At 53.9% G+C, this 11,444-nt stretch overlaps 1 protein-coding gene across 1 annotated transcript; it reads left to right on the plus strand.

Annotated features, from left to right (window-relative positions):
* The first annotated feature begins 3,276 nt into the window (after positions 1 to 3,276).
* Positions 3,277 to 10,092, plus strand: TMEM240 (transmembrane protein 240). Its single transcript, XM_031556656.1, has 2 exons — positions 3,277 to 4,553; positions 5,060 to 10,092. The coding sequence occupies exons 1-2, from the start codon at positions 4,172 to 4,174 to the stop codon at positions 5,206 to 5,208; spliced, it is 531 nt and encodes a 176-aa protein (XP_031412516.1). The 5' UTR covers positions 3,277 to 4,171; the 3' UTR covers positions 5,209 to 10,092.
* Positions 10,093 to 11,444: the final 1,352 nt, after the last annotated feature.

The raw sequence follows: 11,444 nt of genomic DNA on the forward strand, positions 1-11,444 counted from the left end.
TGTTTTTCTGCAAGAAGAGTTTGCCGTGGGCCTGGAAGTCCATTTCCTTTGTGTGCATGCGTGTGTGCAGGCATCCGGCAGCCCTGGGGAGGAGAGGAACTTGGATTGAATTCCAACACTCCGTGTTTTGCCTTCGCAGTCACTGGGCTGTGTGCTTTCCCTGGGGGGTGGGGGGGTTTGTAGGCTGGATGCTGGTGAGGATGGAAGGAGTTGGGGTCCGGGCAGCTCTGCACCCAGGATGGAGTGCTGCTGCTGCTGAGGACGGTGTCACTTTGAGGCTCTGTGATTGTCAGTCAGCTTCCAATTCTCAGTGGCTTTTCTCCTGAGCCATCATGGTGCTGCACAGAGCGCAGGCCTGGCGCTGGGGGACGTTGGGTGATGTCTTTGCTGTTTGCAAGTTTAGGGCTGCACAGTTTCCTGCCACGGCTGTTGGGCAGCGCTCAGTTCCCACAGATGCAGCTCCTTGTTCCATGGGTGATGCTGAGGAACTGAGCTTTGGCTGTGGAGGTGAATTTTGGTTTTCTCCATGATCCCTGTCCTGCAGCCCTGGTCACTGCCACCCCCGGCCACTTCCTCCATCCTCCCAGCCACTGCTTTCCTCTGGTGGCCCCGGATGGGAGCTGAGCAAACCTTCACATTTTGGGGTGTGCAAACCTTAACCAAAGCCACTGCTCATCCCATCCACCCTACTTCGACTTATGGTTCCTGTAGCAAAAGAGCAAGGAGGTACCTCCAGGGCCGAGCAGAGCCAGGCCAGAGCAATCTGAGAGCAGACCACACACCCTGGCTCCTTGGACACCTCTACACTACTGCCAGTTGGGAAGCAACGTCTACAGCGCCTTTGGTTCTATTTGTCAGGGATTGTCTTTCTCTTGGGTAATTTTTTGGAGACTTCTTGATGTTTTTTGCTTGTTTAAGAATTGTCCTCTGCCTCTTCAACCCGTTTTTCTTTTTTCTTGCCGTGCTTGTGTTCAGTGGTGGTGAAAATCAGCTGTTGGTAATGTACTTTAACACTGCCAGGTCCTGCTGGTGTCAGTGGCCTCGTTCCTTCTGCCCAAGCCTAAGGAGGGGGCAGGGCTGCAGATGAATGGGCCATGGCTCTGTCCTCAGATGGAGTCAGGTCATTTCTTAGAAAGTGTACAACACAGCTTCCAAACTGTCAAGATGACAGGAAGCGAAAGGTGGAAGTTCACTGGTTGCCTTAGGTACGTGCAAGAAATGGATCTTGCCAACAAAACACAAAGCTGCCTTCACTCCTGAGTGAGGGATTTTGTGCACTGTGCTCCCTCTGGTTCAAGGGCTGGATGATGAAACGTGCCTCATCCTCTTTGCAGCTGCTTTCTGGGCTCAGCCCCGTGCACACAGCCGGGTCCCAGGCGGGGCATATCCTGGAGCTATGAAACATGGCACCGGGTCCTGGCAAAGGGCTCTGACTGTGCTGGTAACAAAAGGGAGCCCTTGGAGAGAGGAACTGTCTGCAGTTCAGCGTGCAGGACCTGAGGGAAGAGCCCAGGCTTCAGCTCCTGGCTGCCCTGTCCTGGGGTGCCTCGCTGGGGTCTCATGGCTGCATGGCTGGTGGGGAAGGGATGTGCCATCCCCTGGGCCTCTCTGTGATGGCCCATGCCTTGCACGGAGGTCCCGGGCAAGTGAAAGGGGCTGCTATCTGCTAAAACACCTTCTGCTAATGCTTGCCCCATGGATGCTCTGGTTTCCATGCACCTGAGCACTGGCTGTGAGTAAGGAGAGTTGTTAGGGTTGAGAATTCTGGGGAAACAAAGCAGCCCATTGCTAGGCGCTGCTGAACCCTGACTATGCAGGCCTGTTTCAGACCAAAGCTCTTGGCACTTGATGGCAGAGGCAAGGTAGCAATGCACTGGCACAAGAGTGATGTGGCCATGCTGGGTGCTTTTTAGGTTTGTTATGTCAGAGGGGAGCTGCGGCCACAGGAGGTCAGAGAGAGGCTGCGTGGTGCCAAGCATTCAGCGACTGCCATGGCTGCTTCATGGCCTTTCTCTTCTGGGACAGGTGGTCATATCTGAATTGCACTGATGGCTGTTTGGTGGGGGAGCAGATGGCAGAGTCCTGCCAGCTGGCTGGGAAGGAAGCTGATGTGATGATGGTGGATGGAGGGACAGCATCAGTACAGCAGCTGGGCTGGCCCTGGCACCTGGAGATAGGGGCTGCTCCTCTCTCAGTATCTGCCTTCTTGCTGGAGGTAGAAGGGCTGAGAACTACATCTGAGAGCTCCTGCTGATGGCAGTGCAGGAATGTTGCTGCTGGATTGGATCCCTGGCACCCTCTGGCTCCAATGTGGGAAGTTATCCAGGCTGTCCACAGCCTCTCTGGTCCCCCTCCTTGGGCTGTCCCTGCTGCAGGAGCCACAGGGCTGTGCAGGGCTGCAGAAACAAAGCACTGCCCCACTCCGGGTGCCTCTGTCCCTGCCAGGAAAGGGTCCTCTCTGGAAGCAGCAGGCTGGCAGCAGATCAGGAGCTGGGTGATGTCATGCAAAGGAAAATCACCAAAGGGCGTCCGTGGCGGCTGGGTGAGCTGGGGAGAGCAGATGACACCTGCATGGAGCACAGACCCATCAAAACAGCCAGGGGGCTCGGGAGTTCCCTGCCTGGGACAGGGTGAGGAGCTCAGAAGCTCTGTTTGTGGTCTTCTCCTTGGCATCGACCTTCTGGGTGACCTTGGGTGAGTTTGTCCCTCCCAAGCAAAGATGCTGTGGCAAAAGCCAAGCACCAAAACCCATCATTTTTGCTCTGTTTCTTCCTTTTTTTAACACTCTGAACAAATCCTTAATCCTCCGTGTCTCCGTACCCTCTGTGAACACACTGGGAGGCCGAGGATGCTCACTGTTTGTGCTGGAGACCACCAGGCCTTCCCTGGGCTCCCAGCAGCTGCTATAGCATAGAAGATCCCAGGAAGACATTTTCACCATTGCAATGGAGCCATCCCTGTTGCTGCAGCCCAGCTTTGCTGGCCATGGCTTTGCCAGGAGCTGAGCTGCTTGGCACATTTGGGGAGAGGCTGCAAGGTCAGGCAGAGATGCAGAACAGAGACTCTCTGCCTCCTGCAGCCCCTATGACTGGTGCACCTCAGTGCCCATCCCGGGACTGTCCAGCAGCACAGGATAAGCTTTGTTCTCCCAAATCCTAAACAGCAGTGCTTTTTGAAGGGCTCCAGTGCTGTGCCTGGGCTGCAGCAGCCAGCAGGCTCACAAGGTCACTGGAAGGGACATTAGCGCTTTGGGCAGCTCCATAGGGAGCATCCCAGGCGTGCCGGCCACGGCTCTGCTCCGCCACGGCTGCACTCAGGGCTTCATGCACTGCTTGCTAAGGGGTGGAGGAGATCTATCCCCATCACAAGGGCTGGGAAGGGGCAGGAGTGCTTGAGCTCGTGTCCCACTGTCTCACCTGAGCTGGTGCTGCCTTGCTGGGGACAAAGCAGTGAATGCAATCCCTGCTTTGCTTCAGGGGTGCAGGTGTTGGTGCTCACCAACGGGACCTCACAAGTCCTTTGCTGCTTGGTACCACCAGTGGCTGCATGTGGCTGTGTTTCTGGGCACTAGGCTTGGCCCCTGAATGGAGGCTCAGAGGTGATGCCTTCCCTCCCTGGATCTGGCTCCCAGAGCCATCCAGGCCACGTTCCAGTTTCCAGCTCCCTAGGGCTGAGGTGGGGACCCAGGACCTATGCACTCAATTAATACCTCTCCATACTGATGTGCAGATGCCTCCAAATTTCTCCTGCCACGTCTCCAAGGGCTTGAGCTGCCACCAGAAGGCTTTTGGGGGGCTGCCCCTCTTCCCTACTGCATTCCAGAGGTGCCACTCTGTCCTGCTAAATCAAACCAAAGCAGAAAAATGCCTACGGCTCTCCCAAGATTTGCCCTTTTTGGGACTCACTGAGCCCACGTGGATCTCTGTTTGGCCCTCGTGAAGACAAGGGCTGTTTTCACTAGGATCCTGCGAGCAGAACTTCACTTGTGACATTATTTGGACGTTTCTCAGGCGTGATTCTCCATCAACCTGCATATGCAACCCAAATATGCAACTGGTGCATCCTCAGAGGCATGGCTGACCTCTGAACTCAGGGAGCGACCGCTGCAGCCCCGAATGTTGTTTATTGCATTACAGATGATGAGTTCAAGCACGGGCAGCCTGTGTCAGCAATGCGACATGAGCTCTGGGCTGCAGGGTGCTGTGCTTTGCTCTTTGTCTTTCTGTTTTTGAGCCCAACGGTGTCGATAGGGCTTCAGAGCCTCTGGCCGTGGAAGGAGATGCTGGTGGAAAACACGCCCTGCTTTTCTCCACTGATGCTTCTCCCCATTTCTGTTCCCCACAGGCACCACGTCCATTACGTCATTCCGTATGACGGGGATCAGTCTGTGGTGGATTCCTCAGAGAACTACTTTGTGACTGACAATGTAACCAAGCAAGAGATCGATCTGATGCTGGGACTGTTGCTGGGTTTTTGTATCAGCTGGTTTCTGGTGTGGATGGATGGGGTTCTCCACTACGCTGTGCGAGCCTGGAGAACCAGCCGGCGGTACGGTAAGTGCGGCCCTCAGCACATCCTTGGGCCAGATGGTGGGCTCCGGTGGCTCCATGTTGGCCATGGCCACGTCTGTGTGTGGAGCTGAGGGCTCTGCTCCGGGTGCTGGCTGTGTGTCTGCACATGTGAGCAGAGCACTGATGAAAGTTGGCCTGAAATCTGGGTTTCTCTGCACCCTCGGTTTGCAGCCGGGAGCCTCGCGTTGGTTGTAGGCTCAGGTACAGATTGCTTGGCCTTGGCACGCTGGCTTTCTGTGCTGCACTCCAGGAATGGAGCTGCTTCTTTAGGTGAGGGTGTTGTAGTACTGGCTGCCCAGGGAGGCTGTGCAGCCTCCATCCTTGGGGACGTCCAGGAGCCACCTGGCTGAGCTCCCAGTGCCCTTCTGGAGCAGGGTCCTTCCAAGTGAAGCAGAAGGCCCTGCCTGCTGGGATGCAGCGCAGGTGAGGCAGGAGAGCGCAGGTCACGGCATCTCTGTAATATCTCTCTTCTCCTTTCTGCCTTCCAGACAATTCCTGGTCTTGGATTCCAAAGTTTTGTAACTTAAAGGAGTTCAGAAAACGTCACCACAGGCAGTACGAGGAGGCGACTGGGAACATGGTGCACATCAAACAGAAGCTGTACCATAACGGGCATCCCAGCCCACGGCACCTCTGAGGAACGCCTTCCCCTCCAGAGACTGCAGTGAGGTTTTAAAGAGGACTTTGCTCTTCTTCCAGGGGAACAGCTCCTACTTTTACACCTCTCTGGAAGCCAGCGAGGACATCATTTTACTTCTCCATCCTGTGTGTCCCCCGTGGCACACCACGATGCACAACTAAGCCAGTCCTGGATGCTACGCAGCCAAGACATTGCACTGTGTTCCACGTTTTATTGTCAGACTTGTGTACATATAGTAAAAAAAAAAAACAAAAAACAACCAAAAAACAGAACAAAAAACAACAAAGAAAAAAAAAAAACAAAACGAGAAAAGAGATTTGCATTATACTTTCAACCCCCCCTTTTCCTGGCATTCACAGCTGTCCTGCACATCCAGCTGCCCTGCAGGGAATGTTGGCTGAGGGTATGGAGGTGGGAGCACATGAAGAAGATGCAGTTTCTCATCCGAGTGCTAGAAGTCCCCCATTTCTTTGGTCATTTGGTTTGGTTTTGCTCTTCTCTGTTACTTCTGTTGCTAGAATGGTAGCAGGTTTGGACAGGGGATGCTGCCAGACAGATGGGAGGGCAGCGTCCCTTTGCTTCGGTTTGTGTTTTTGGGCATTGCTGTGGGGGAAGGAACACGTGATGGATTTGTTCTTCGTGTTGCTGCACACTGAAACCTGCCTTAAGCAAGCTGAGAAATCTTCCTAGCAGGGCAGCAGCTCTGTGAGGGATCAGCCCATGCGATGGGGCCGGTGCTGTTACTCCTTGCTGCTGTTAGAGAGGGTGGAGAAGTGGATGGGGCTGAGAGGCCTTACACCTGGCTTGTACCCTGATCCTTGTGCCATGTGGAGCACTGCAGCGAGCTGGGCTTGGCCTGAAGCCAAACTCACCTCCCAAAGCAGATGCGGCAGGAAGGGCTGAAGTCAAAGCCATGGATGCTCCTGTGGGGTTTTTGGTTTTGCTTCCGTTGGGCACAGCTTAGGCGTGGGTTTCAGTGTTGTTGTGATGCATCTGAATCCTCACTCCATGCCCAGAGACCTTCTGCTCCCACAGAGCAGCTGGGAGCAGTGCTCGTGGGCAGGGATGTGCTGGGCTGGGAGCTGTGTTGTGAGCCAGGGAGGAGCTGAGAACCAAAGGTGGTGGCCCTGCAGCTGCCGTTGCTCCTTTGTTCCTTCTTTCATGGTGAGCAGGCTTGTGTTTATATGGAAAATGTCCAGAACTAAAGGATGCTGAGCGGTAGCAGGACTGTTGTTTCTTTTCTGTAGGTTCCTTGATTCTGTCAATGGCCTCCTATTGCTTGGTTGCAATGTCAGAGAAGGGAAAAGGGCACCATGACCCCTAGCTTTTCTCCTCCCAACCCTGGCTTCTCCACCTCGCCTTTTGGTTGCTTCCTATGCCCAGGACCAGTTCTGTTATTTATGAGCCCCAAAACCGGCCAAGGGCCAACCACAGCTGCTCTTCCCAGTTCCTACCTTTGCTGTCCCATACTGCCTCTTGTCTTGGAGTCCCAGTTTCTGTCAGGTCCTCAATAGTTGCCCAGTCTGTACTTGTGTCTGTCTGCTTGACTGTCTGTCATTAGGACTTCTGCGATGCCCACAGCCTCCTGTTAGCATCTGGGTAGCGACGTTTCCTTTCCAAGACACGAGGTTTTGCAGCCTCCTTTTTGTGCTTGCCCACAGGGGCACAGCCTCCAGGGACAGAAGATGCCCACCTCCACGGGCTCAGAGCCAGGGGGCAGCTGGCCAAGCTCTGCTTGGCCTTGTGCGATTTCTGGCACATATTGAGCTGTAGCATAGAACAGGTGGGGACCATTCAGCTCTGAGTTGAAGATGGGGTGACGTTCTGCAGGGGAGAAAGTTCCACTGGGATGAGGACAAATGTTGAGCCTTTGGAACAAGTTAAGGGGGAAAATAAACAAATAAAGAAACAGACCGTTTTTCAATAAACATTCTGCTTGGTGCCTCTCACAAAAGGGATTTCAAGCAGCGATCTCAACTCAGAATTGAACATACTGGCTTTGCCCTTCTCTGAAATTCGGCTGTGGTTGAAATATTAATTGTGAACCTTGCAACTGGAGAGGGTGAGGTGGCAGCTGATCGTCTGATCCACACCCGGATTTCAGGAGTCTGTTAGGCTCTGGAAGACAAAAAACCAATCCTGCATGGTGCACATCCCCATGGTTTAAGAACAGAAGGTTTTCTAATCTGCTGTGGCTGCAGCAATCACCACGTGAGCTTCACTTTTGTTTACACTCAGTCAAAACATAAAACAAAAAAGAAAATACTCTCAGAGCAATTAAATTCACTAGGAACAATTCTCTGCTCTTGAAGCCATGGGAAGCAGCCCCTCTCTTGCAGAGCAGGACACACAGAGCCAGCAGAGTTCTTATCCTTATTGGTTCTTATCCTTAATAAACAAGAGGGAAAACTCTTTTCCACGCAGCAAGGCCACTATCCAAGAGACACGGTCTGTGCAAGGGCAGTGCCAGGCAAGCTCAACAGTTGGATTGGGTGATCTTAGGGGTTCTTTTCCAACCTCAATGTGAGAGACACGAAGCTCCGTATTACTGGGCTCAGCTGGCTCCTTTGAACCCAGGGAGCTCCTGTAGATGTGACCCTGTGGGACGTGCCCATTGCTGCGTGCTTGGCGTGAGCATTCCCAGCACTGCAGTTGCTCGTTGCTCTGTCCCTACGAGGCTGCTGCTGTTTGGCTGTGTGAAGTCTGCTGTTGCTCTGTCTTCTTTCCCCGTGCATGTGTTCGTTTTGCTTCTGTCTGGGTGTGGGGGTGTTTTCTCCTCGTTCATTGTCTCAGATGTACTACTGTTGACTTGTTTGTTGTTCTCTGATCCAGTCTTCCCCCACCCTCCCTCCAAAAAAAAAATATCCCCAAAACAACCAACAAAACCAAACCAGTCCGCAACAACAACAACAGCCCAAAACCCAGCGACAGCCCCACGTGCAAAAGGTCTGGGTGGGGAGAAAAGCAGTGGTGGCATGGGAGAGCAATCACTACAGGGTCAGGGCACTGCAGAATAGATGCTGTGGGGTGCAGAGCTGGACAAGGAGTGGGAGTGTGCTCCGTGTCCCAGCGCTCGGCCACCAGATGCTCTGAGGGAGGTTCCTGCAGCATTTGGTGGTGGAGGAACGTTGTGCTGCCTCAGGAGGGGTTATTTTTAGAGCGGAGACAGCTCTGCAAACTGTGCGTGTTGATCCTCCAGAGCTGGGATTGGTGCTGGAAACGTCCTCCCTGAGAGCAGCACATCAAACCCAGCCTGTGCCAGCCCTCCTCTGTTCCCACCGCGTCCCTTCTTTGTAGGAGAGCCATGTGCTAAGGAAGGCCATCTTGTCCAGTTGCTTCCTATCTGGAATCACTGTGGCCATGTGCTGTAGAAGGGAGCCCAGACCCACATCCCAAGCTTCACACCATGGCAGGGTGGTCTTGGTGGCTCTCACTGCTGTTCTCTACCTCATTTTCCAGTTGCACGCAGCTGGGAGAAGAGAATACCCAGTCCCAAAGGATTCTAAAGAGCCACTGAGATGGTGAAGGGAGCAGAGCATCGCCCAGGAGAAGAGAAGGCTCTTAGGGAGATTTCACCCATCTGTATGAGTATCTGAAGGGAGGGAGCAAAGGGGACAGAGCCAGGCTCTTCCCAGAGGTGTCAGGGATGGGACACAGGCAATGGAGCATCAGGAAGCTCTTTGTGCATGGTGTGGGTGCTGGAGTGCTGGCACAGGTTGCCCAGAGGTTGTGGAGTCTTCTCTTTGGAGAGAGAAGGATGAGGTCATCCTGCTCCAGGCAGCACTGCTTGAGCAGGGGCTGGGTCCAGAGGTCCCCCTTAGCCTCAACCATGTAGAGATTCTGCAAAACACAAAGCTGTGCAGAGGGTGATGGGGGAGCTGAAGCTTCCCTTCAGCCCACGAGCCAGTATTTTAGTTTGCAGGAGGCACGAGCAAACAGCAGGAGCCCTCACTTACATTGGGTACCATCTTGGAGGGCACAGGCAGGAGAGCCCTTGGGCAGTCCCACTCCAATGCCACCCCCCTCCCACCCCCACTTCTATGTTGGGAGAGCTTCAAAGGTAGAAACAGCCAACAGAAGCTCCTGGAGCATCTCTAGAGGTGAAAACCAGAAGAGCTTCCATCACTCATGCATTCAGCAGAAGTAGAAAGACCTTTGGACCAGAATGCATTCACCCCGAGTACGTTGGTGGAGCAGATGTGTCTTCCAATGATAGGGCAGTGCACAGGGGAGCAGGGCGGTGCAGCACAGGAGGAACCTCCCAGGATTGCCCTGCAGTGAGAACACAAGGGCAGACCCCAAGGTGCTGCTTTCCCTGATTGTTAATCCTTCCTTTCTTTTTTTTTTTTTTCTTTCTGCATTTAAACCCGTTCTGCATGCATCAGACAGGAGAGGTACAACTTGAGTTGATAACAATGGAGGGAGAGATTACCCTCTGCTCCCAGTCCAAGCCCAGAGCAGTCCCTACTGTGGTTGAAAAGCAATAATGGCCAATTTTCTATTAAACACACCTGCCTGTGCAGATGGCATTAGGGCTGCTGTGCCCGAGCTGAGGGACATCCTGGAGCACGTGGTGGGGGAGGCAGCAGGAAAAGCACACTGTGATTTTATTTGGGTCAACGAGCGAGCCTAATTCAGCCATTCCTTCCCTTCCAGCGATATGTTTGTACAGTAGGTAACCAGTTCTGCTCCTGAAACTAAGCCCACCCTTTGCTGTTTGTCAGTAAAATATTCTTTTTGCATGTTTTGCATCTGAGTGGTTTTTCTCACCCCCCCCCTCCCCCCTCCATACTCTTTGCACTGAGTGATGCTGCTGGGATCAAAGTGGGGCTGGATTGGGGTGGGGGGAGGCAGCTGTGCTCAGCCCAGAGCTGAGAATGAGAGAAAGAGGGCCACGCCATTCCCAGCCTCTGCATCAGGGCTGGGTGGGGAGATGCTGAGCACAGCAGTTCGGTGACAAAGTAAATGCTGGGCGGGATGGCACTGAGGACAGATAGATGACCAGGCTGTAAATCTGCCTCCCAGCTGAAACATAGAGCGCAGGGGAGGCGGTTCAGCTGGCGGCGGTGCGATGGGGAGTGATGGATCACTTGCTCATCCATCTGCTCTTGGATTTGCTCTCCAATACAAAACACTGTTTTAATAAAGTGCTATTAGCTCATAATTCACTCTATGCCAGGGATGAGAGATAACCTCAGCCTGGGGTTGCCATTCCATCTCCATCCCCTCATGGGTGCCACTTCCATGGGGACAATGCTCATCCCGTGAGCCAGTGGCAAAACCCAACCCTGTTGGGAGAGATGGGATGGAGAAGTTCATGGTCAACCCCGAGGAAAGCAGTATATCCAATCCTACAGCTACAGCTGTGCCAAGCTGGCCAAGGCTGTGTGCAAAGTGTGCCCAAGTTCCCTGCAGCCATGCCACTGAGCATAGCTTGAGGGGACTGGGTCCAAACAATGGGATTTCCATTTGGATTGGCTGGAACTGACCTCACTAGCTCCCAAAACACTGCCTGGGAAAAATGAAAGCCCTCAGGCTGGAGGAATGGAGAGCCATGGCACTGCTCCAGTGCAGTGAGAAGAGAGAAAAACAGCAGGTTAGGAAGACTGAACCCAAGGAAAACAAGTTGGCCGCTCCTCACCTTACACCGTGCAACATCCCGCCCCCTCAGTGCTCCCAAAGCATGGGATGCTCTTCTGCTCCACTCATCCAAGAGAAGCCTCGGGGCAACCCACGCCTGCACAGCACAGAGTGTGCATCAGCAGCAGCACGAGCACCGGTGCCTGTGCATCCCTGTAAGAACCTGGTGTAATCTGAAGGAGGAATTGCATAAAAGAGCTGAGACAGCAACTGCGCTGCCTGGCTTTAGGGCAGGGCTCTCCTCCTGGCTGTTTGTAGCAGCAGAAGTGCAATCAGCATAAGGACAAGACACGGTACCTGAGCACGCAGTGGTGCTGCAGGACACCCAGCCCTACAAAGCAGCAGCTCCTCAAATCTTCCCATTCTTTCTCTCTCGGCACCCAGAGGAAAGCAGAAGAGAACCACGCAGAGAGAAGCCAGCAGCCAGGGGCAATGCTCATCCCTGCTGTCCCACCATGCTGCCAGCTGCAGCCCCCAGCAGCCCCCACTGCTCTCTGTGCTCCCAGGCTCGAGTCAGGGTGCATCTCTCAGCACTCAGCAGCAGCCACCAGCGAATTGGGCACAGCTGAGGCTGCTGTCAGTTCCTGTCGGAG

The sequence above is a fragment of the Meleagris gallopavo genome, chromosome 23 (genome assembly GCF_000146605.3).
Source record: "Meleagris gallopavo isolate NT-WF06-2002-E0010 breed Aviagen turkey brand Nicholas breeding stock chromosome 23, Turkey_5.1, whole genome shotgun sequence".
Taxonomy (NCBI): Eukaryota; Metazoa; Chordata; class Aves; order Galliformes; family Phasianidae; genus Meleagris; species Meleagris gallopavo.